Raw genomic sequence first — 27,058 nt, 5'->3', positions numbered from 1 at the left:
TATTTTCAACTCTAGAATAACCAGAAACTTGTGTGTTTTACGTAATACACTAATAATCACTCACTGGCCCCAAGAAGTAATTTTGCTATTAACTTATATGAGGCTAATCCTTTCAAGTAGGTTGAATGACTTGACCTGAAGGCTGTTAAGATTCTGAATCTAAATGTAATGAAACTTTCCCCAAATGTCAGGTGATCTGACATTCTGGTTCAGCCAGGATAGTCCTATGCATAATAATTAATAGGGCCTCCTTTAAGTCTTGACAGTGTCCTAGTTTGTATAACAAATTATATGATCACCCTACCTAAATAAAGTAAAATCTTTAGATGGGAGATACAGGTTTAAAATACTTTATTTCACCTCAGTGCATGTGTATTGTGGTTTACATTTTTTCTCTTAGTTTTTGAAGTAAACTGAAAATATAGAGCTTTTAGGGTTCTAAATCCATATATCAAGTAGCTTTTCATACTGCCTAGACTGGAGAGTTATGACTAAGCTGTAGGCCTTTATTTCAAAAGACAAGTCACAAGAATGAAGACAGAAGTGGAGCAAGGCCTTCTTGTGCAATGCAGTTGCAGTGGTTTATAGAGATCTATACTACCTCACACAGATGTGTAATCAAGGAATGACAACACTTTACCTGCCCTACCAGTATGCCACTTAAAACGCACTTTTGCACCAGGCATGGTGGCTCATCTCTGTAATTCCAGCATTTTGGGAGGCTGAGGCAGGAGGGTCACTTAAGCCCAGAAATTCGAGACCAGCCTGGGCAACATAGGGAGACTCCATCTCCACAGAAAAATAATTAGCTGGGCATGGTGGCTCATGCCTGTGGTCCCCACTACTCAGGAGGCTGAGGTGGAATCATCACTTGAGCCCAGGAGTTCAAGGCTGCAGTGAGCTATGATGGTGCCAACACACTCCATCCTGGGTGACAGCAGAAGATCTTATCATAAATAAATAAATAAATAAATAAATGTATTTTCACATTTATCATCTAATTTCAACCTCAAAAGTAAATGCCATTTTCTGTTCCACCATCTTACGTGTGCCAGAGATTTCCACACAAGTGGGTAACTACTTGAAAAGTCAATCCACATAACTCGAAGGTTCTCTGATGCTCACTCTCCTCCCTACCCAAGATCCCCAATCTCTGTCTTTCTCAGCTTCTTGACTCCAAATTTCCAAATGCTCCCATGAATCTGAAAAACCTGGTTTTTGGCCTTCTTGTCCCATTTCGTACCCTGCCCTGCACCTCCATTCCACCCTCAGGCCATAATGTGCAGCTTTGTTCATCAGCCTCATGAAACCAAAGAAAAGAGCACGTCCTTGCATAGGACATTCTCCTACTCCAGGACATGTGGCCAAGTCTGCCCTTTGCCTAGACTCTGCCCATTTGCGAATGAGGATAATACATTATCCCCCATTTTCCAGATGAGGAAACTGAGGCAGAAGGCCTGGTGGCTTGAAAAGGTCACCATAGTGGTAAAGCCTGAACTGGACAGTGGGTCTTGGCCCCAATGTCCATGTTGTTTCCCTACAGCAATGCTTCTCGAATGTCAATGTACACTTGCAAAGTCGGTTACATAATTTGTGGGGACCAGTGCAAAATAAAAATGCTGCATCCCTTGATCAAAAAGCAAGAAAAAAGCTTTTTCCTTTCTTCTTAGGTCTCTCTCTGGACTTGTTGGGGTGTTTTTTCATTTGCTGCTTAACATTGATTGGGTTCCTTCTGCATAGGGATACTCTCAGGGCAAGTGCAGACCCTCAAAGGTGCCCAGAGCCTCACTGGCAATTGGGCACATGGGGCACACACACCCCACTCCACCTTCCTCATACCCTCTTGCAGGGCCCCATCCCTGCCAAAAGCAGAGGGTGGCAATGAATATTGGGTGGAAGTGGAAGAGTCAGTGGTCATTCTGGCAGGGGGTGGGACCATGGGATTTCACTAGCAAAAAACAGATTCAAAAACAAAATTATTAAGAATGTCAAGAAGGTGACCACAGAACACTAAACCCTAAGCACAGGGCACCCCTTCTGAGTGCAGGACCCTGTGCAGTGACTGCTCACACATCCATGAAGCCAGCCCTGTGCACACGAATCACCTGGGAATATTGTTAAAATGCACATTCTGATTCAAGAGGTCTGGAGTGGCCCTGTGCATTTCTAACCAGGTCCTGGGGGAGGCTAAAACTGCTGGTCCTCAGATTATACTTGAGTAGCAAGGTCCTACACCACAAGTTGCATTTTGTAATGTGTTTATTATGTCAGATCCAATTACAAACTTTTTATGTCTTTCATTATTCAAATAAGGCAGCCATGAAAATAAGCACTAAATACAAGTCACCATCTACTGTGTCTTTAAAATGTGACAAGTCAGAAGTAGCAAATCTATTCACATTCATAGTATCTGCCTGCCTGGGTTTAAAGACTTCATATAGATAGAGGCATGGAAAGGTGCTTATGCATATACCGACATCACTCAGGTGGCCACACAAAAGGCTGCCGAACTCCTCCCGAGTAGACAATGCTCTCCATGCTCAGAGGGGCCAACTGTTGAAAACTGTCAAGTAAAATTTTCAAAAACAGGAGTAAGTGCCCATTTCCTCAGCTCATGGATGGAAACGACAGCTGAATGGTTTGTGTTTTTAAAAGTATACTTTTTCAGGAATGGCAGCACCCTGTATTCCAATAGAGAGAAGAAGAAATATTTCTCTGAACTCCTGTAGCAAAAGATCTAAGATCGTGGGGTCCTATTCAGTGTAAAACCACATAGCACATAAAGAATGAGATTGGGCAGGGTATGGTGGCTCACAACTGTAATCCCAGCACTTTGGGAGACCGAGGTGGAAGGATCATTTGAGCCTAGGAGTTTGAGACCATCCTGGGCAACACAGCAAGATCCCATCTCTACAAAAATTAAAAAAAAAAAAAAATAGCCAGGTGTGGTGATACACCCCTGTGGTCTCAGCTACATGGGAAGCTGAGGTGGGAGGATCACTTGAGCCCAGCAGTTCAAGGCTGCAGTGAGCTATGATCGTGCTACTGCACTCTGGCCTGGGGGACAAAGCAAAACCCAGTCTCTATAAATAAATAAGTAAGTAAGTAAATAAATAAATAAATATTTTTTAAAAGAATGAGATCACCAGCAAACTGAGCCTTGATGTCTTCATCCCTAAAATGGGGCCAATTACCCCATCTCACAGGATGCTGCCTTTAATCAAATGACATGGGATAATCAATATGAAAGTTTGTGAACTACAAAGTACTGTACAAGTCCAAGCCTGTTCCCCTTTAACCACCTTAGAAAATGCTACAGGTTAGCCAGGAGCAGTGGTTCATGCCTGTAATCCTAGCACTTTGGAAGGCCGAGGTGGAAGGATCATTTGAGCTCAGGAGTTCAAGCTCAGCCTGAGCAACAGGGAGAAACCCCATCTCTACAAAAAGAATACAAAAATTAGCCGGTGGTGACACATGCCTGTGGTCCCAGCTACTTGGGAAGCTGAGGCTGGAAAATCACCTGAACCTAGGAGGTGGAGGTTGCAGTGAGCCCAGATAGTGCCAGTGCACTGGGCAACAGAGTAAGACTGAAAGAAAAGAAAAAAATGAGAAGAAAATAGAGGAGAAGAGAAGAAAATGGAGGGGAGGGGAGGGGAGAGGACGGGAGGGAAGGAGTGGGGAGGGAAGGGGAGGGAAGGAAGGGGAGGGAAGGAGGGGAGGGGAGGGAAGGAGGGGAGGGGAGGGAAGGAAGGGGAGGGAAGGAAGGGGAGGGAAGGAAGGGGAGGGAAGGAGGGGAGGGGAGGGAAAGGAAGGGGAGGGAAGAGGAGGGAAAGGAAGGGGAGGGAAGGGGAGGGGAGGAAAAGGAAGGGGAGGGGAGGAAAAGGAAGGGGAGGGGAGGAAAAGGAAGGGGGGGAGGAAAAGGAAGGGGAGGGAAGGGGAGGGGAGGGGAGGGGAGAGGAGAGGAGGGGAGGGAAGAGAAGGGAAGAGAAGGGGAGGGGAGGGAAGGGGAAGGGAGGGAAGGGGAGGGAAGGGGAGAGAAGGGAAGGGGAGGGAGGGGGAGAGAAGGGAAGGGAAGAGAAGGGGAGGGAAGAGAAGGGGAGGGAAGAGAAGGGAAGAGAAGGGGAGGGGAGGGGAGGGGAGGGGAGGGAAGGGGAGGGGAGGGGAGGGGAGGGGAGGGAAGAGGTGGGAAGAGAAGGGAAGAGAAGGGGAGGGGAGGGATGGGAAGGGGACGGGAGGGGAGGGGAGGGGACGGGAGGGGAGGGGAGGGGAGGGGAGGGGAGGGGAGGGGAAGGGAGGGGAGGGGAGGGGAAGGGAGGGGAGGTGAGGGGAGGGGAGGGGAGGGGAGGGGAGGGGAGGGGAGGGAAGAGAAAGGAAGAGAAGGGGAGGGGAGGGGAGGGGACGGGAGGGGAGGGGACGGGAGGGGAGGGGAGGGGAGGGGAGGGGAGGGGAGGGAAGAGAAAGGAAGAGAAGGGGAGGGGAGGGGAGGGGACGGGAGGGGAGGGGAGGGGAGGGGACGGGAGGGGAGGGGAGGGGAGGGGACGGGAGGGGAGGGGAGGGAAGAGAAAGGAAGGGGAGGGGAGGGGACGGGAGGGGAGGGGAGGGAAGAGAAAGGAAGAGGAGGGGAGGGGAGGGGAGGGAAGGGGAGGGGAGGGGAGGGAAGGGAAGGGGAGGGGAGGGAGGGAAGGGGAGGGGAGGGAGGGGAGGGAAGGGAAGGGACGGGAAGGGAAGGGAAGGGAAAAAAGAAAATGCTATAGGTGACTAATGAAAGTTACATTTCAGCTTCATGTCCTGTATCATTTGAAGTGCGGAAGGGTATTAATGGAGTAGATTCTTTTAAAGATGTAATGTTATGAGACTGAAACCCCCTTTTATAATTGGAACAAATCACGCCTCCGATTTGAGTAATACTTGGAAATCCATCATCAATTTGATTTATACACAGCATCAATAAATCATACAAACTGGACCCTGTGTAGCTCAGAGAGTAAACAAAAGTAAACATTGTGTTTCACCTGACTTGTTGGCGAGACAAAATGAGAACTCTGGCTACCTCAATTGGAATAATGCCTTTGGTCTCCGGCTGTTTGGTTATTTTTGGAAACTTTTATGGAATATTAACTTTATTTGCTCTAATTCTGCAGGAAGCCACATTGCAAGTGCAAGAAAATATAAATGATTAAAAAGCAGAAGTGAAAAAAAATAACCACGGATTTTGCCCCAACTTTCTTTTGGTAATATATTAACTGCATCTCTTCAAAACTGCGGGACCCCAATCTCCACTCTTATCCCAGTTCTAACATGGCTGCATTCAACACGGTACACACACTGGTGTTAGCAGACTTTTTTCATTGTCTGTTGTTTTCCCAGAGATAAACCTAAGTAAAGGAAATACTTTACCTAAGTATAGGAAAGTAACATTTTAAATCAGTGTATTTTAAAATTTATGATGTGGCAGTGGAGAAAAATACACAGCTAGCTAACCAACTGACCAAGCAAGCTCTAAGCTAAGCTCTAGATTAAAACCAATTGAAATAGCCAACCACAAACAGTAAAAAATAAACATGTAACTTGATGTATTATTTAAAGTACATTAAGTTTTTGACTTCCCAGGTTCTCACAATACATTATCTTTCTTAAACCAGGTCTTTACAAGAGACACCAACCTTAAGTGAAACAAAAGGGTTTTTTAATCCCAATTGGTTTGGTGTCCTTTGTTGATATTATTCTGTCTTTTTTGTCTGACCAACAATAATGAATAACCCACAACTCTAATTAATAACTAACTCCCTTTGTCTCCAAGGACAGCAGAGCCCAGCAAGAAATGTCAGAAGCCCTGAAGTAAAATAAAAACTCTTATAATGAAAATCTTCCCAATTATACACTCCTCCAGGTACTACAAATGTAAAATTGTCTTAAATATTTAAATAGTTGTGTCAAATGTGCTTAAAGTGGGGATCATAAAGCTGATTTCCCAGATGCTTTGAAAAATGCATTTCTACCAGTCTAATTACAATGAGTAACTGTTGGAGCAGGAAGTAGGGGAAATACAATATAACCGGGATCCTTCACACACAAATCCTAGCGAGACTAGTAAGTTGCCAACTGCACCCTGTCCTCCCTGCTTACTCAGTGGCTCAGATAAATAGGAACACATTCCCTTCCACTCAGTAACAATTTACATGTAGTAAATGATCAGTTTTTAAACTAATTTCTATTATCTTAGAAACATAAAACTAAAAGTAACTCTTCTTTGTCGTAGACAGAGCAAAAAAAAAATACACTGACGTTGCTGAAAACACTGACAAGTGTGCAATAAGACAGTGTGAGGAAGAACTCAGTAATGTTGTATTTTAATTGGAACTCACCATCTTTCTCTAACATATTTCCTAACTCTGTCCGTGGAAAAGACTTACAAGCAATGACATCCCACAGTCAATAAGAACACCCTTTCAGCCAGTTTTCCAGATATTCCCCACTAAGAGGGACTTGAGCTTCTTGGGAAAATGCATGATTCCAGGTATGGGGCACGCAAATAAAAGTGAGCCTAGAACATCTTGTTATGCCTGTAAGCAAGGAAGTACTTAATGGGAACATGTCATAAAGACACAAGAATTGACTTCAAGGGGCTCCCACTGGTCAAATTTGGGACAATTTGAGCATCACAAAGAATAATGATGGTAATGAATTATAACAGAATAATTTTTAAAAAATCCATGAGTGATTCTGTAGTGATTCACAAAAACAGAAGGGAGAGAAACTCCTCTCTCCAGAAGAATACCAGCTAATAAACATAGCAGGAATAAAACAATCAGAAAATCACCACTATGCAACCAACCATGTAAAAACTGATTCTGACAAGTATCATCAATGGATGCTATGAAAGATTGTTGGAGGACAAGATATTTGCACAAGATTACTTAAACATTTTGAAAGAGAAAGTGTCCTTCACAATGCAGAGATCTGGTAACACCACCTTAGCCAGGTGATCAAATATAGCATCACAAATACTAGGATGAAGCAGCATTCAGTGCTTCTGGGTATAATGCAATGTGTGGTACACAAATCACCTTCATAGTATTCTTGTCAAAAATATTTAACCTGAATCCAATTATGAAGAAATGATCAGACAAACCAGAATGTGGAACAAGACAACTCACCTGAACTCTAAAAATATCAGCGTGGCTGGGCACGGTGGCTCACGCCTGTAATCCCAGCACTTCGGGAGGCCAAGGCAGGTGGATCATGAGGTCAGGAGTTCAAGACCATCCTGGCCAAGATGGTGAAACCCCATCTCTAATAAAAATACAAAAGTTGCCGGGCGTGGTGGCAGGCACCTGTAATCCCAGCTACTCATGAGGCTGAGGCAGAGAACTGCTTGAACCCGGGAGGCAGAGGTTGCAGTGAGCCGAGATCGTGCCACTGCACTCCAGCCTGGGTGACAGAGCAAGACCCCATCTCGAAAAAAAAAAATATATATATATATATATATACATATTATATATATATTTTATATTATACATATATCAGCGTATTTTTTTAATGAAACACAAAGAAAGGTAGAGGAACTGGAAGAAAAAAAACAGAATAATATCAACAAAGGACACCAAACTAATTGGGATTAAAAACTTTTTTGTGTCACTTAAGGTTGGTGTCTCTTGTAAAGACCTGGTTTAAGAAAAATAATGTATTGTGAGAACCTGGGAGGCTGAAAAATTAATGTACTTTAAATAATACATCAAGTTTCATGTTTATTTTTTACTGTCTGTGGTTGGATATTTCAACTGGTGTTAATCTAGAGCTTAGATTAGAGCTTGTTTGGTCAGTTGGTTAGCTAGCTGTGTATTTTTCTCCACTGCCACATCATTAATTTTAAAATACTGATACTGGTTTAAAATGTTATTTTCCTGTATCATTCCTTTACTTAGGTTTATCCCTGAGAATACAACAGACAATGAAAAAAGTCTGCTGAGGTAGGCTAAAGAGATATGACAACCAAAGGTAATATATGATCTTTGATTAGAAAAAAAAAAAAAAACAGCTACAAAGGACATTTAGATAATAAGCAGGGAAAGAAAATAATAATTTATATCATAATATTAATAATATAAGTAGAATGAAATAAAAAATAATATAAAATTGAAATATGGATTACTATTTATTTATTTATTTACATTTGAGGCAGGGTCTCACTCTGCCACCCAGGCTTGAGTGCAGTGGCACAATCATGGCTCACCACAGCCTCAAACTCCTGGACTCAAGTGATCCTCCCATCTCAGCCTCCCGCATAGCTGGGTCAACAGGCACATGCCAACACACCCAGCTAATTATTTTATTTTTTGTAGAGAGAGAGGGGTCTCATTTTGTTGCCCAGACTGGTCTTGAGCTCCTGGCCTCAAGCCATCCTCCCACCGTGGCATCCCAAAGTGCTGGGACTACAGGTGTGAGCCACATGCCAGCCTGGACTGTATTTTAAAATGTAACTATATATAAATAATACCTTGTATGAAAGTTAACTTCCTTGGTTATGATTAATATATTTTGGTTATGTAACATAAAAGATACTGGCTTAGGAATTTGGAGGTCACAACGTCTGCAACTTACTTTCAAGTGGTTCACTTTACTTGGGAGAGATAAAAGAGGCAAAATGCAAAAAAAGTTAAATGCAGTATAATACAACACAAAACAGCAGAAGGCCAGATCAAACTTTAAAAAATGATAAATTCAGCATCAAAGAATGAATTGTATTTAAGAAATAAGTTATGCAATGATTGGTTAATTTAAATGGGAATAGCTGGGTTAGGGCACCTGGGAAAGCTGTTTGAAGAGGAACAGATTTGGGAGGAGTTGTTCTTTCTGTCTTTTGCCTTTTGTCCTCTTCCTTCCTCCTCACTCTTCTCAGAAGGCAGACTAGATAGCTGGTGCTGGAATGAGGCAAATGTGCAATCTAGAAGAAGACTAAAGAAAGCTCCATGATCTTGGACCAGAGAGAGCGGAGGGGCCAACCACTAGCAGCAAGCACCTACTGCAGCTTTCTCTGTATAATAAAAATAAACTCCTACAACAAAAGTTCCCAACTGTTCTCAGTTCATAGCATGCTCAGTGTTTCAGTAATTTTTTCATGGTACCCCTAGGCCAAAAGAAACACCTAAAGTTGCATTTATCAAGTAGTTAGGTGTAAACAACTCAATAACATGTATGTACTAACAGCTTATTAGTTGTTTGAAAAAATAATACAAATAAATTAAAAGAAAAATCGTATTTTTATTTCATTCTTAAATAACCCCAAATACTAACGGGATGTGTGTTAAATTGTGCACTCTAGTGCTTTTCAAATTTTGGAGTAAGATTGGACACCATCACCCATTCCACATTGATTTTCACTTAGTATTTGCTCTTTTAAAATTGTGGTAAAATATATACAGCATAAAAGCGATCATCTTAATCATTTGTAAGTGTACAGTTCAGTGGCATTGAGTACATTCACATTATTGTGCAACCATCACCATTACCCATCTCCAAAACTTTTCCATCTTCACCAAGTGAAACTCTGTACCCATCAAACACTAACTCCTCATGTCCCCTTTTCCCCAACTCCCAGCAACAACCACTCTTTCTGACTATACGTTTTTGACCATTCCAGGAACTTCATACAAAAGGAATCATACAATACGTGTCCTTTTGTGACTGATGCATTTCATTTAGCATAATTTCCTCAAAGATCATCCATGTTGTGGCACGTGTCAGAACTTCCTTTCTTTTTCAGGCTAAATAATATTCCATTGTATGTATATACCACATTGGGTTGTTTCTTCCTTTCTGCTATCATAAATAATGCTGCTGTGGACATGGGTGTAAAAAGTACTTGCTGCCTCTAAATCACAATTACTGAAAATGGAGCTTCTCAAAGATATGATGTCACCAAAAGGAACATAGTGCAACTTACTGTTAAAACTGTCAACCTCCTCAACCTAGTAGTTTGCCTGGTGTCCAAAGGATATCACATATCCCCGTTTCCTTCTAAATTTAAAATACCCTGTGACTCCCAAAATTCACTGTGGCACTCCAGTGACCTTTAACACACTGTTTTGGAACCACAATCTATGATGTTAAAGCCACTGTTACTTGAGTTTTCAACTGAGCAGAACTCAATTTTTAAATAATATAAAGAATATCAAATGTATACTTCTCATGAGCCTTCCATCAAAGATTCTTCAGTCTTCAAGTCAGATGCTTGTCTGTGTAGCAATTCTTAGGTAACTTAACCCTTCTCTGTACACAGCTCTACTGCTTCCCTAAGAGTTGCTATAATCACTTTCAAAGCTTAGAAAATGCATTTTCTTAGCCGCCATGTAAACTGTACCTTGCCCCAAAGCAATGATACTGCTTCAGTTAAAATGTATGTGTCAACTTGACTGGGCCACTTGGTGCCCCAATATTAGGTCCAACACTACTCTGGGCATTTCTATGAGGGTGTTTTTGGGTAAGATTAACATTTAGTCAGTACACTGAGTAAAACATATTGCCCTCCCTAATGTGGGTGGTTCTCAGCCAATCAGTTGAAGTCCTGAATAGAACAAGGTTGACCCTTGCCCCCGACAAGAGAAAATTCTTCCTGCTTGATTGCCTTCCAACTGGGACACTGGCTTTTTTCTTGCCTTTAAATTCAAACTGAAACATCAGCTCTTCCTGGATCTTGAGCCTGGCAGCCTTCAGACAGGGACTACGTCGTGGGTTCTCCTAGTTCTCAGGCCTTCAGACTCAGACTGCAATGAAACCATTGGCTCTCCTGGGTCTCCAGCTGACTGACTCTCCCTGTAGATCCTGAAACTTGCCACTCTCCACAATCCCAAGGGCCAATTTCTTATACCAAATTTCTTTATATATATACACACACACAAATATACACATGTAGATATGTATCCTATTCGTCTATTTCTCTGGAAAACCATAATTAATAAACCCACAAGAGTCCCATGTTCCATCAGTGTCCTAAAATGGATCCAAACTCCTTGGCACATCATTCATGGCCCTTCCTCTGGCTTCTGCTGATTCTTCTCCAGCCTCATCTCTTACCACGGTTTTCTGTACCCCTACCCATGTGGAACCAGGTGCAAGTCCATGAAATGCACCAAGATTTCTCCCCTCCAAGTTTCGAGTGCATTTTTCTCCCTTCCCAGAATAAGTTCCAGACAACCCCCTCCATGCAAATATATGCGTGCACACACACACACATACACACACACGCACACACAGGAATGCACTTTGCATGACTGCAAAGCTAGTTCTTTACCTTCCAAGTATCTGCCTATATAGCACAGGCCAGGAACCCTTCTATGTGGCCATATCATTCTGAGTGTATCCCTACCGGAGTCCTTACTGTGCTGTTTTGTTTGTTTGTTTGTTTGTTTTTGAGATGGAATCTTGCTTTGTTGCCCGGGCTGGAGTGCAGTGGCGCAATCTCTGCTCACTGCAATCTCTGCCTCCCAGGCTCAAGGAATTCTCCTGCCTCAGCCTCCCGAGTAGCTGGGATTACAGGCACCCCCCACCACACCCAGCTCATTTTTGTATTTTTAGCAGAGGTGGGGTTTTACCATCTTGGCCAGGCTGGCTTCAAACTCCTGACCTCAAATGATCTGCCTGCCTTGGCCTCCCAAACTGCTGGGATTACAAGCGTGAGCCATCGCACCCGCCTACTGTGCTGTATTTTAACTGCCCACTTGTTTGTATGAATTATCCAACTCCTTGAGGGAAAGGACTACGCTTTATTGGCTATTGCATCTCCAGAAGAGTGGCTCACCCATAATATATGCTCAATAATTATTTGTAAAGTAAATGATCAAAGTTCAAATAATCCTAGATCACCATCCTCAACCAGTTATTGGCTTAGTATAGGAATTGTCAACCAAGATCTGGAAGAAATGATACATTTTCAGCCACTTCTCGCACCATCTAGACCACTGATGGTATCTAAGCTCCAAAGCTAGAGGTGATAATAATACAGCTGTCCTCCACCCCTCATTTGTGCCTATGCATGTCCCGACCATGCAGATCCAGGAGGAGCACCGTAAGCTAGGAAGCTGAGCAAGGAAACAAAAAGCCACAGGGAAGAGAATCAAGAAGCAGCACTACTTCTGACAGGCATTTCAAGATGTATCACCCCCTGAGAATTCACTAGCACCTGAGGTTTTTTAAAAAAACATGACTTTAATTACAGCCACTGCTGACCGCCATCAAAGTTAGTATTCCCAAGCTCCTTACTGGCTGGTGCCTCTGAAGTCACTTACTCTTTCTAGACCTTAGTTCCCTTATCAGTTAAATAACCATAGCATACAACTCAGTGCTGTTTGAGGAATAACTGAGACTACATATTGGAAAGCACTTAACACGGTGCCTGACATATGCTGAGTTATGATACAATAAAGGCAAGTTATTAATATTATCACCATTATTATTGTCAGTCAGGATTGCAAACACAAGTACATATAAAAGCAAGCTACAGTTCACTAGTCAAGCAGGAGCTAAAAGGCTTTATCGGGCCTCAGCCCCTGAAAATCTAAACACCTAAATTTAACATGGGGGAACTTAACTTGCCATATCATGGACATAGCAACCCGACAATGAGAAACCTATTTTGGATGTAGCCCCAGGGAAACTTTTTCCTATACTTATACTAAATATCAGTACCTCTAAGAAATAAAATGACTCAAAACTAATCTAGACCAAAAAAAAAAAAAAAAAAAAGAAGAAGAAGAAAAATAAATAAATCAAGGCCTGGTGCGGTGGCTCACGCCTGTAACCCTAGCACTTTGGGAGGCCAAGGCAGGCAGATCACTTGAGCTCAGGAGTTGGAGACCAGCCTGAGCAACATAACGAAATCCTGTCTCAAAAAAAAAAAAAAAAAAAATTAGCCAGGCGTGGTGGCACGCACCTGTGGTCCCAGCTACTTGGGGGACTGAAGCAGGAGAATCACTTGAACCCAGGAGGACGAGGTTGCAGTGAGGCCAAGATCATGCCACTGTACTCCAGTCTGGGTGACAAAGTGAGATCCTGTCTCAAAAAATTAATTAATTTAAAAGGCGCATGTATGTTTAGTGCTATTTTTTTTAAAACCTGCCCATTTATACCAATTTATCCAAACACAGAAATACACGGACACTAAAACAATTTTTTGGCTACTTGACTGATAGAAATCATTAGTCACCTTAATTAACTGAATGAGTGGCTATTCTGAAGGTTGCTAGTAATTCTATTTGGTGGTGTAAGCATTTTTAACATAAACATTTAAGATGGAATGCTAAAAATACCTTAAGGAATATATAATTGTGCTATTTTATACAGCAAAGCCATATTTTACGAGGGGTACATGCTCTTTCTCTAAATACATACGTCATCTACAATATAACCTCATTAATTCAACATCAATTTCTAATGTGTCATTCAAATAACTTGCTATTCACCAACAATTATTCTTTAATTTAAAATATATGTTAATTCAAATGCTATTGAATTAAAAGCACATTCTCTCTACACTTCAAATTGACCAGGTTTTCTAGTTCTCCGCAAGCACAAAATACATATTTTCATTATTCCCTTCTAGCTTGCTTCCCTCTTGCTACTAGCTATATGATAAAAATTACAGGCTTTGCTCTTAAAGTAATTTTTCTTATCATTTATATTTATTGATTCCTCATTTTATTAGTTATTAAAATTTCTTCTTTTTTTTAATTCGTTTCCTTCCAAACACCACCTTTCTTCTACACTACACTTTTAGCACTGGCATAAAGACAGTTCCAGTCAGTCTTCTCGTCCATGGCCTGGAGAATTCAGCCCCCAGGGAAACAGGACAGAGCTACATGTATCCGGAGGGCAGGATCTTGCTAACTTAACTCTTACCCTTCCACCACAAACCACCCAGCCTGCCTCCCTATTTCCTATCTTTCTATCTTACTGTTACTCTGTTTCACAGTCCCAGGAGATGTCTCATACTCGGCATTTACCACTGTGGTCCCCTCCAACACATACACACCCACTCCCTTACTGAGCAAGCTATATATCATTATGAGACCATCAACATTGACCCTGACACTGAATCATGTATTTTTCCATAGGATTTGCTGGCAGAAAATGGGATGGGGGAGAAAAAAATCGTTTCCATTTTTAAAAGGTCCCAGAAAGACAATCCTACCTTTCCCAGGATTTGGAGGAAAAGGGCTTCCAAACTCCTGCTGCTTTGGCTTTAAAGTATGTGACCCTGACATGCCTCCAGCCTGGGTGACCTGGAATCGCGGCTTCCCATTGGTGAGCATTTGTCTCCTGGGGCTTAAGGCAGGCAGATGGATGGGGCTCTCAGCCACGTTGTTCTGAGGAGCCATCCCTCCTCCTAAGGGCATCTTGAGATGGAGGTTGTTAGCAAGGCTTCCCATAGTGGGACTCGATGTGCTGCCACAGGGCGAGGGGCCAGGAGTCCCGGAGTGGGCTCGGATGGCAGGAATGTGCTGACCACTGACCATCCTAGGCCCCTGTGGGGTTCCCGATGTCCGGTGGAGACTCATGCTGCATGATCTTCCATTCATTCTGAAAAACCTGTGGCCAAGACGGTGAAATATCCAATGTCACTAATGACTCCTTTCAGGCAAAGTCCAGTAAGTTATCCATGGTGTGGGTTATAAGCCTGTTTAAAAAAATAAATGCAGGCATTTTTAAAAGCAAAAATGAAAATAAGATACAGTGAGTTTTTCAACCTGTGTATCATTCATAACAGGAAGAAAAGAAGCACTCTGAGCAAGATGGCCTTTTATGTAGAACAGGGTCCTCAAATACATGGCTCATTGGCAGGCACTCTCCCCTTCTGCGTTCATGGTGGACATGGATTATGGATCACTGCATTGTTTTGTTTGCCACTGAGCCCTTCTCAATACAGTGCTCTTGGCAACTACAACAATCTACTGGTGCCAGCTTGCAAAACAAAATTTATTTTGCTCCCTAGAGGATCTGTCCATACTAGTTCACTTTTGCTACAGCAAGTCTTGGGAAACCCAAAAGCACCACCTACCTGAGCTGTGAGACCAATGCTTCAAAGTTCCAGTAAACAACCGCAAAGCAGACATGGCTTCTAAATGAGACTATGGGGACACTAAACCATCTCTGATTTTCACTTTAAGAGCTATCTTTTCACAGTCCCTAGATTCGAAAAAGATGAACACCTAGGCCTGGGAATACCATAAAATTTTCATATATCCATATATTCATATATTCAAATATTCATGGCAGCATTAGAGTCTTGGTTCCATAATGATCCTGAGTTACGGGGATGGGAAGAGAATCAACACCACGATACTGTAACCTTCCACTAAAATCCTAGAAAAGAGAAGGGCTGTGCAAAACGCCTTACAGGGAGCATAAGGAGAGAATGTCCCTTCTAAAAGTGACCTGTCCAGTATGTACATGATACATGACATTCAGTAAATCTACCATAGTTCCATAAAGCTTCCTAACATTAAGGAAGCAGAACAAGAACCAAGAGAAGTACTGACATGATCGCAGGACGTCATCACCCACCCACGTGATGATGCTGGGTTGTAAATCCCTAAAGGCGGCCCTTCCCTCCCTTGACCAATAGCTCCCCAAAATGTATGCAATGAGGTGGTAAAGTGCCATGTTTGTGCCACTAGGCCAAATGTATTATAGACACTGTCACAATCTGTCTTTCAGAGATGACAGTCATGGAAAGAAGCCAAAGTTCAACAAACACAGGAAATAAGGACTGAGTACAAAGCAGGAGTGACCAGATATCCTCAAGTGGATGATTCCTACTTTTTGTGTATGATCCACTCAAAGTGTTGAACAAACATTTTTCAACTCAACTTCCAAATAAAGGACTCCATAAATAATCGAGAAAAGGCTATCAAGGAGAAACACTTTTTGTGAAGAGTTTATTTTTCTTTTTATTTTTAGAAAATCAAAAATATCTAATTTTAACTCAAGCACTCACTATGCTTTCTGCAAAGTTTGCTGTGTGTGCCGATCTTGAGGACATTCAAAAGTAATTAACAATATAAAATGTAGAATGTTTTCTTAATTCTTACTAATTCTCTATTTTCACTAAGAATGCCATCAGTTTGTGACAACTAATACTATCATGCCATCTAGTTCTGGAAAACACTCAGCCATATTCCTCTAAGTCAGGTCTCACTCCTGCCCTCTTCTCCCATGAGTACGAAGCAGGAGTGACCAGATAACCTCAATTCTTACATTGGAAAAATTCCAATGCTTTTTACGGTACATTTATGTAGGAGAACTCCTGTGTGTCACCAGCCAGTCTGTTAATCCATTCATTGGTAGATCATGAGCAACAGTCATTTAATGTCTCTGTACTTTGCCAGATAAAATTGGCCATCTATTTTCCTTTCATTGATAAAATAGTGTTTTCTGAGCACTCTGAACCCTGCAGAAGAAAGCACTTATTCAGCAGCAACACACCCCCCGTCAAAAAAAGGCAAAAGAAATATGTCACATTGGCAATTTTTTTAAAATAAAGAATTGTCCAACATGACTGGAAATATGAGTCACTAAGACCATGGTCCAAGTGACAAGTGTCTGCAGATTTTCAGACTGTGCCCATTTCCAGGTTTTTAAAAATAAAGGAGTCATTTTTTGGCAGCAAGATCATATACAAGCAGGAATTCTCGTCAAAAATGTGGATAAAAACACATAAGGAGGTACTTAGCACGATCATTAAAAAGGTGAGTTTGCAAGAAGGAAAAATAATTAGGGCACTGAGAACTTAATTAAGTATCAGGCATTCACACCTGCCTGTCTTGGAATGAATATTTTTTTTTTTTTATAAACTACACTCCCATTTTAAATAGTTTTAGGTTGAAAGTAAAAACAACAACAAAATGTACTTAAATTTTATTTTATTACTAAGAAAGCAACAGCCAGAAAGTAAAGTGATTAATACCATAACGAAAAAACCAATAGGCCAATGGCATATGAGCTGAGCAAAACCAGCCTCGAGACAAAAATAAAAGAAACTAAACATGAAAATATGGCTAATATTCCAGTTTTCACATTAATTATGCCAACAGATTTCTCAAACATTAGATATTAGAATGTAAAAATAAATTTCATCTATTTATATGATAATATTTTGTATACTTTTTAGCTAGGCCATATGATGACGATATAATTCTAAGTCTACTTGGTAACAAAAAAAGGGATAAAATGCTATTATAACTTTTAAGACAGACCCTCATAGAGTCTGAATGAAATGGCACTCAAAAAGTCAAGATACCCGAGTTCTACTTCTGACAAATCATTTATAACTTCTCTGGACTTACAGTTTTTCATCCATAAAAAGTTGAGGAATTTGGATCTATTCATTATGGCCTCTTGAAAGTCTGTAATTCCAGGCAATTTAGAAAAGAAAGACTATCAAGAACACCCATTTGCTATAATCAAGAATAAATACGTAGATTTTATACCTATGGCATTTAAATCTGGAGGGTAGACATGGAAGCAAAAAATAATAGCATTCTCTACCACCCCCATCAAAGTGAGAGCTGATAGAAAAAGGCTTGCCCATCAGCAGTGTGTCTATGGGCAATACTAACCATGAAGAATAAATTTCAACATTGCATTTACATTTTGCCAAAAAGGTAAAATCACAACTAATCAGTGTCAAAAACTTAACTGACAGGATTCCATCGGAAGAGCACCTTTCTAGTTAAAAATCCAATCACATTATTCTAGTCAGCATTTTCTCCTCTGTTCTCCATCCAACTACTCTATCCCAGGCTACCAATAACAAAAACAAAAGAAACTAGAAAAAGAAAAAGCAAGGAGCATCCAGAGGTATAAATTAGGATATTTTGGATCTGACATAGTGGCATATTTAGAGTTTTATACTACATTGGTTCCTACAATGAAAATGTTCATTCTGCTAATATAAGTCAGCATGAAAGTTAATAAATCTTTCCTTTTGACCACTTTCAAACTCTTCGAACACACTTCTGTAAATCAGGTCAGAGAGGAAATTACTTAACCCTAAGGAAACTAAGGCACAAAACCATTTAGTAATTCCACTAGTTTTCTAAAAATGCGTGACTTTAATCAAAACATAAAATCATGACTCTACCCTCCACCCAAGGCTCCATGCACTGCTCATCATGGATTAAAAGATTAAACAAACGAAAAGCAATGTTAACTCATCCATTCCAGAAAATTTCAAGAACATGACTTCCATAATGCCTATTTACAGCTAAAGGCCTTTTCTTAGTAAATATCATTAATAGACTCATCTACAGTCATAATTCATCTGATGAGCCAGTTAATTATTAATTTTCATACATCATTTCATTTCCTTAGGCTATATTTAGCCTTTGTTAACATTTTCGATTTCTTATGCCACAAGCACTTCTTACTCTGCATAGAAAATCCAATAATGAGGCACAAAATACTGGCCAGCAAACAAACTGCTTCTGACTCTACTTCTTCTATATCCATCTAAGCCATCTACAATAAGAGTTTTTATTGATCCTTTTTATTTTTTCCCTTTGGGTTCATGACGGTATAATTTCATTAATGCCGCCTTTTCAACATCGCTGCCTTGATTGTTAATAGGCCCCTGCTAGTCCCATGGGCTTCTCTTGCTACAGCTTTTGTAGCCAGAAGAATATATAAATGAAAAGCCTATTGATAGATAATATAAGTTATTCTCATGCACGGCTGCAGTGTGAAGCACATTTCGCAATTCAATCAAGGACAGATAGAGCTGAATGTTCTTAGATCCTAGGAGTTCATTTAAATAAGCAGAATGTACCTTGTCCTAACACAGGTGACTGACTCCTCAGAAAAGATTGTATAAACAAAAACCAATCATGTAAGTCATTTTATTGGCAACAATATAAACACAGCTATATTAGATGTCACCAATAAATCAAAATTATTCTTGTCTGCAATTTTAACAAGAGGAAAGTGCAAACATGTGCCTGTGAAACTGGAGGATATTATAAAGGAAATATATTGGATGTGTACAACATTATTTCTCCAAATTGAAACTGGAGGGTACTATATTATGATATAATAACACATAACAAGGTAGAGTTTGATCATTTCTGTGGTTCCATAATTTTATTCGGTATAACTGACAAATTCATAGAATTTACAACAGAAGTTACACAGAAACAGAACTGAGATAATTCCTCATTATTGAAATGTGGAGCAGAAAGTTAGGGAGGTTACACCTAATAACTAGAATGTACAGACCTATTCACTTGGACACTCCCAAGGCCTAACGTTGGTAATTCTAAGAATACGAATATATTTATTCTGAACACCAAGATGTACAAATGTTACTTAAGCAATATAATCACCAATAAGATGAAATAAAAGAGGTTTCATTTCTGAGTTATACCAATTGAAGACAAATTAGTGTCCTCTGCAGAGATTCTTCAAGACCATTCTTCCAAAGACCACTCAGAAAAGATAACATAATGAACATGAGGGACCCCACCTAATAGAAACTGTGACTTTGTTTTATCTGTCAATTCAAACCCTTTGCTATCTAATTAGAGATATAAATGTTTTAACTTTTCATTTTTATATTTTGTAAAATTTTCTCCAAAATTAAAATAATCTTTCCTAAGTTTATAGAGTGAAAGGACTGGCCATGTCACTTTAAATTTAAATTAATGGCTATGACATTCAAAATATGGGTAGTAAATATGAACAGGACACAGAGGAAAGAAAGAAGGATAGAAAAGGGAGAGGAAGCAAGTAGGAAAAAAAGAATGAACACATGCAATTCAGGAATTTATTTTTCTTAGTCAATCCTCATTTAAAAATCAGAAGCAGCATTGAGAGCCTTCCACACAATGATAATGGCTACAGATTGCTGGAGGAAATTCAGGACCTTCAGGAATATACCGCTGGAGGGCAATATTAAAAGTTCAACAACCTCTCTTAGAATCTCCTTTGCACTCTTCAGTTCATCTATGTAACTTTCATATCCTCCTAGTTTACTAAATGTCACTACTTTCAGTAGTAATTATTAGAAGTGTTTCATTTACTTTGCCCCAGTCATTAACTCATCAATGAGTACAGAAAGGTCTAGAGAGCCATGGTCCTACCAAAAATGGCAAGGGAGAAGAGGAAAATTAGGGATTTTCTTGGTCAGCTATAAGAAATCACACAAAATGAAAATGAACTTGGAACCAAAAAGATTTTTAAGAAAAACATAAATAAGTTCAGAAAGTACCATGCCTTGGGCCCACAGGCTGTAAGTTCCTACATCTACATTCAATGAAGTATTCATTTTAAAGTAGTGTTTTTCAAACTGGATTGCAATTCTAGTCTATGAAATTAATTATTCAACAGAGAAAGCATTATTTAATGAAATAGGACTACTAGAATAAAATAGAAGCTATTGGAGTGCATCAAATGTATTAATGGGGAAGTATTTGTTTTACTTCACTTATTTGTGGGTATACCTATCTGCCCATTTGTATGCATATACATCTTCTGGGTAAGACAAAAAATATATTGTAAGGTGAGTCACAGCCAAAACAGCATAAAAGTCACTGTTAAAAAGCACTTGGACTATTTGTCTACCCAAGTACTTACCAAGAACAGCTGCAGGTACAGAGTTGAACAGTCAAAGTAAAATAAATAACAAAATATAGCTAGAATGAAGAACAGAAAAGATCTAAGGGTTTGACATTTTTGGCTTTATAAAACATAAGGATTCAATGATACAAAGCTTCATTCCTACCACTGCTATCTTTCACTGTGCAGTATCAATTATCAATTGTGCTCAATAAGTAATAACTGATCAACCAACTGACAGAATCAGGATCAAAATTACCAAAAATTTTGGATCTTTTTCATTGCAGGGGATAGGTAACTTCCCTGGAATAAAACTCCCCTCTTACACTGCTAAAGTGGGTAAAGTTTAAATTAACACACAATATCTTTGAGAACTGAGTCTTTCAAAATGTGTTCTTAATATGAGTTAGCCATCAGATTCTGAAAAGAGGAATTTGAAATGGAAAAATGAACACATTCCTGTGATGTCACTGCTGAATTAATTACCTGAATTGCAAAGACTGAATAGCACATGGCCAGGGTTTGAGACACAAAGGCTTCTTCTTCAGAAGTATAAAAGTAAAATAACCAGCTGGAGATGTTTCTTTCAAGAAAAACAAACAAACTAACAAAAAACAAGCCCATCCTCACACAAGAGGGTACATAAGGAATAAAATGTGGCAAATGAAAAAAGCATTCATTATCCTTTAGTCTGTGTAACTAAATACTCAGTCCACATGACTAGGTATTTGCAAGGCTAAAAATCACAATCCTTCAAAAAGGGTAACAAACATCTACCTATGGAAGATTCTAGAAATAAAATTTATCACTCAAACCAAATATTCAGGCATCTTATTGTGTCCCCATCACACATGTAACTGAGTGATATTTTTCCTTCAGCATAGTTATTGCTTAAAAGTGACCGATGTAACTATTTCTGGCTGTTGGTAGACAGTAGTTTTACAGAAGTTAAATTATGTTCACTGACATCACTGCGGAAGTATGAACATCCACAACAATGACTAGGCCCTTAACCAACATGACAACATATTTATTAAAAAGATTTTCTGAAAACCTCTGTGAATGACTCAGCCAAGTTACAGACAGAAGTGGAATCTATCGGTCATGCTGAAAAGGTTGGGAAAACATTAATCCATTTCTTCACACACAAGAATAACAAGAATTCATAACTAGCCCTGGCATCTGGTTTTCTGTGTACAATATTCAGCAGGCCTACAAAAGAAATTTGATGGAGCTGGCTTAGAACTTTAGAAATCACTGGTATTCAGAAAGTCTGATCTCTTTATCATGGAGCATACGACAGGATCTGATCTTGCATTGTGACGCTATCTGCCCATCTGCAGTTCAGCAAGGCTTGCTGCTCCTGAAGGAATGTGCAGTCATTCTTGTTCCTGGCTTTGAAGAGATCATGTCAGACAACGACGGCCCCACCAGCTTTCCTTGACTCCAGTCTGCCCTCAGCTACTGAGAACCTCATAATCCAAGTTTTACAAATTCCTTTTCTTCCCAAAGTGGAACATGATTGGATCTTTGTCTCTGTTAATTCTACAAACTGCCTTAGAGTCCAGCTCGATGGTCTTTTCCCTCCTTTATTTTGTTCTCTTTTCCCCCAAATCCAGATCCTACTTATCCTCTAAGCCCATCCCAAATACCCAGTTTAGGCCCTCCTTGATCCTTTTTTAGTCTCTACAAATCTGACCTGTAAAATGGGGATAATTATGCTACTGTGCATAGTTCAAAATATTACAGAATAACGGGCCAAGTGCGGTGGCTCAGGCCTGTAATCCCAGTACTTTGGAGGCCAAGGTGGGTGGATCACCTGAGGTCAGGAGTTTGAGACCAGTCTGACTAACACGGTGAAACCTCCATCTCTACTAAAAATACAAAATTAGCCAGGCATGGTGGCACATGCCTGTAATCCCAACTACTTGGGAGGCTGAGGCAGGAGAATCACTTGAACCCAGGAGGGGGAGGTTGCAGTAAGCCGAGATCACACCATTGCACTCCAGCCTGGGCAGCAAGAGCAAAACTATGACTCAAAAAAAAAAAAAAATTACAGAATAATAAATGAGAATCCACATCACATGCTTAGCACATTGTTCAGTACACAAAAGGACTCAATAAATGTTATTTTACTCTACACACCTCTCTTTCAACATTCATAACTTTCTATACTGCATTATCGTTATTTGCCTGTGTTTCATTTTCCTGTCTAAATCCTAATTTTATTAAGTTTTGGGGTCATAGCTAATTTATCTTTGAACTTTCCCCAGCCCTTACATGTAGATTGTTTTACACCTATATATATTTTTCACAGTACATTTATCATATATTTATGCTACATCTATATATTCACATACATTTATTCTATTTATATTGTTCATTCTGTACTGCTCATACTGAAAAACATGGTGTAAGTGAAATATACATAACCCACATCTATAATTTATTACCTGAATAAATACAATATAAGTGAGGTGTGACCATAATCATGAATCCCATGGCTTATGGAACCAGTTTAATTACAGTTGCATGTTTCCTAGTCTTTTCCTTTCTCTAATAGGAAAAAGTAGCACAGAAATTCTATTCCACTCTTCTGGGTAGACATGTTATTCTCGCCTTTATCTTGGCCTACTGGTGAACAATGAAAAATCCCAGCTAAAAGTTGCAAATGAACAGTTCAATACTGAAACCAGGCACTTACTTTTTTTTATTATGGGGGTTGCTGGCCCTCACGAAAGGACTGTGAAATACACTCTGGGTTGCCTTAGTGGAAGGAACGCCTCTGAATTCTCCTGCTCACCTACACTGGTGTCACATTAGACATTTCACTTGTGTCTGTTTGGTCTCCCTAACCAGACTGTCATCAGAATATAAATATGGCTTCAGTTTGGTTAGTGTTTTTCCTTAATTCTATCATATTAAGTAATGCCTCACTAATTTCTGCAAGCCAGACTGTTTCCATCATCTTTAAAGGGGGAGTCCAAAGTATTTGACCTAATAAAAGGTTGTTGTGCTGAGCGAAAGAAGCCAGACCCAAGAGTGCATATTGAATTATTCCATTTACATAAGACTTTTTAAAAAAAAACAGACAAAACTAATATATCTGTTAGAAACCAGGGAAGTGGTTACCTTAGGCAGAGGTGGTAACTAGAATGGAGTGTGAGAGATGTTTCTGGTGTGTTGATAATACTCTGTTTCTTGATCTGGAGGCTAGTTATGTGGGTGTGTTCCACTTGCAAAAAAATGCATCAAGCTCAAGATAAGTGTGCTTTTCCGTAAAGATCTCTTATTTTATCTCAATAGAAAATTTGGCTTTTGTGTCAACTCTGCCTAAAGTAAGTGGGAAACTACAAAAACTGGGGACTTGGGCATCTTTTAATCAAACTGTGTATCAATGTCATTTCAAAGGTTTTGTTATGTGTCATCTTCCTTGAATGAGAATGGCAACAAGTTTTTTTTATCACACAGATTTCCTATGTGCCTTTTTTTCCCAGTCCTGATAGTCTATGAACCAACCAAACTTAGGGAAAAGTAAAACCGTTAAGTCCTGTATTTCCACCTTATTTACAATATAATGCCCTCTACGGAAAATAATCACAGAAACACAGAAAATGACTTCTCCAGAGATGAGAAATGTGCATGCGACGCCACTTTCTGAGTTATCTCCTTCAAGAAGTACATCTTCTATAATCTGGGAGAAGAGTAAATTAACACTCCAACTCCAAAGATCAACAATTATAATATGAGAGAGACAACAGTGGAAAGAATGAATATCCTCAGGCTTAATTTACTAGCAGGAAAGAACAGTCAGAGGAAAAAAAAAAAAAAAGACCGAGAACACTGAGCTCTCTTCTGGAATGGCAGAAGGACCACTTTCTCCTGCATAAATGAAGGCAGGGCTGATACAAAACATTATCTGGGTATTATTTAACCTCTCCTACCCAGCCTATTTTAGCTCAGTAGGAATTTCACCCAGTAGGTGGACCCTGGAGTTCATCCACCACCCCCATAAAGATTGCCTTTCTTATTTGACGCGATGATCACTTCTTCCAAGCAAACCAACAAACCCTAGGTATTCAACCTCTGATAACCTGCCTACTAAGGAAATTCAGTGGAATTAAGGGATCAACGATGCTGTCCCCAAACTGGCCTAAGGTGAACCAAGGGGAGAAGTTAACAGCAGGAGTTAAACTGATCTACTCATACTCAAGGATTACTGAGTCTTCTGGGCAAGAAAAGAAAGCAATTACAAACTACCAATAAGGAAAGGTGTTTTGAAAATAGCGAAAAAAAAAATGCCCCCTACACTTCCTTTCAAAGGTAGCGTCAGAGCTAGTCTGGCTGCACAGATGACTAGTGAAAATATATGAAAACTGCAGTACGATTATAGATAATCCTTACACTTCAGCTTGTTCTCAATTGCAAAAAAAAAAAAAAATGCATATAATCTAACACTCTCCTGTCTAAATTGCTTCAAACTTTCTCAGAACGACCTTCATCCAGGCGGATTCTTTTTCTGCAAACCTTTACAGGTTGCACCTGCTTCACACAGAACCAATGGAAGCAAACTAGGAGGAGATAAAAGAGAAAAAATAGGAAGGTTTAAACAACACAAATCGATTTTGTACCAAAAAAAAAAAAAGTTTAGTCTAAAAAGGGAGGTCCAGTGAGGAACAAGACAGAGGTTGAAACAGAAGTCTGGCTAACTCCCAAGGTAGAAATCATGACTCATCAAAGCTTTCAGAGGGGACAGAACCAGACTTTGCATTTGTCTTGAGTTCATCTTCGAGCCAAGAAATGGTCTCTTAACTGGGAACTGAGAACTTTAAGGGTCTGCAACAACTGGCTGTGAGGCCTTGGACAAAACCTCTAACGTCTCTGGGGCTCAGTTTCCTCATCAGTAGGTGAAGCCAAGGTCCACTCCAGCTTTAATAGTCTACCCTTGAGATTCCCGGTCCCATACTAAAGGGAACTAGTCCACTGGGGGGAGCTGCAGAACTTCCCTCTTCTCACAAACTCCAGGGCCCTGGGGCCCCAACTCTCGGGAGATGCTGAAGTCCTGGAGGAAGGTGGTTTTGCCGGCTCGGGGAGAGGGTGCAAAAGCAACCCTCTTTGTGAAACGGGGCCGCGACTCCACGAGTCCTGTCTCTACGGACCCTACTCCCTGTGATTCCGGAAGTACTTCCCTACCCCTTCCCCGGGTTTACATGCTCCAGAGATGAGGGCCAAGCTGATACCAGGGCAGCCTAGCGTGAGGCTCAAGGACGCACACAGAGCAGTGGTCTCAGTCCTCGAGACCACTCCTGCCAAGAGGAGGGCTGGAGAAGTCGGGAGAGGTGCCGGGAGCGGGGGAGAGGCGCGTAGGGCAAGGCAGGAGGAGAGCAGCCCTTATCGGTTCCCTATAGGACTAGCTTCGCCGGGGTCGGAGATTCCTTGGCACGGAGCTAGGGGCGGGTCCGGAGGCGGAGGCCACAGCGCCCGGCGGCGGGGTACGCGCGGCTGCGACCCCGTCACTTCCCCGCCGCCTCCGCCCCTAACCCTCGGCCCCGTGCGCGAGCGAGCGAGCGAACGCAGCAAAACAAAACAAACTAGTGCCGGCTTCCTGTTGTGCAACTCGCTCCTGATTAAGTCGGGGGCCGAAAGGGTGCTGCGGCTGGGAAGCCCGGGCGGTGGGGACCTGCGCGCGCTGGCCGGAGCCGTAGCCCGGGAGAGCCACGGCCAGGCTCGCAGTCCCCTCACGCTGGCCCCCGGTCCCCGCCGAGCCAGTGTCCTCACCCTGTGGTTTCCTTTCGCTTCTCGCCTCCCAAACACCTCCAACAAGTCGGAGGGCCAGAACGCGGAGCCAGAAACCCTTCCCCAAAGTTTCTCCCGCCAGGTTCCTAATTGAATCATCCATAGGATGACAAATCAGCCAGGGCCAAGATTTCCAGACACTTGGGTGACTTCCTTGTCCCCGAGGTGACTTGTCAGCTCCAGTGAGTAACTTGGAACTGTCGCTCGGGGCAAGGTGTGTGTCTAGGAGAGAGCCGGCAGCTCACTCACGCTTTCCAGAGAGCGACCCGGGCCGACTTCAAAATACACACAGGGTCATTTATAGGGACTGGAGCCGTGCGCAGGACAAAGTCTCCGAGACTGAGACGTTTTCCAAACAGTGCTGACATTTTGTCGGGCCCCATAAAAATGTAAACGCGAGGTGACGAACCCGTAGGGGAGGGTTCGTGTCTGGCTGTGTCTGCGCACTGGCGGCGTGGGAGGTTATAGTTATAGACCAGGCGGCTGCAGGTCGCCGGGCCGGTACCCACAAGGAGTGCAGGTACCCTCAATCCGACCACCTCCCGCAGTCATGGGGACACCGGCTTGGATGAGACACAGGCGTGGAAAACAGCCTTCGTGAAACTCCACAAACACGTGGAACTTGAAAAGACAACTACAGCCCCGCGTGTGCGCGACA

General features: G+C 41.3%; 1 protein-coding gene across 3 annotated transcripts in view; it reads right to left on the bottom strand.

Moving 5' to 3' along the window:
• Positions 1 to 27,058, bottom strand: part of GLIS3 (GLIS family zinc finger 3) — a 512,085-nt gene that overhangs the window by 472,714 nt on the left and 12,313 nt on the right. Inside the window, exon 3 of one of the 3 annotated variants that reach the window (XM_054519981.2) lies at positions 14,186 to 14,671. The exons of 1 other annotated variant lie outside the window; for it this stretch is intronic. In XM_054519981.2, the coding sequence (XP_054375956.2) occupies positions 14,186 to 14,573 (388 nt within the window). In that variant the 5' untranslated portion in view covers positions 14,574 to 14,671. The remainder of the gene's footprint in view (positions 1 to 14,185; positions 14,672 to 27,058) is intronic. One more of the 3 variants, XM_009244473.4, reaches the window with a different exon arrangement.

Source organism: Pongo abelii, chromosome 13, assembly GCF_028885655.2.
Source record: "Pongo abelii isolate AG06213 chromosome 13, NHGRI_mPonAbe1-v2.0_pri, whole genome shotgun sequence".
Lineage (NCBI taxonomy): Eukaryota > Metazoa > Chordata > Mammalia > Primates > Hominidae > Pongo > Pongo abelii.
Note: the sequence above shows the minus strand (reverse complement) of the source record. Positions and strands in the feature narration are given on the sequence as shown.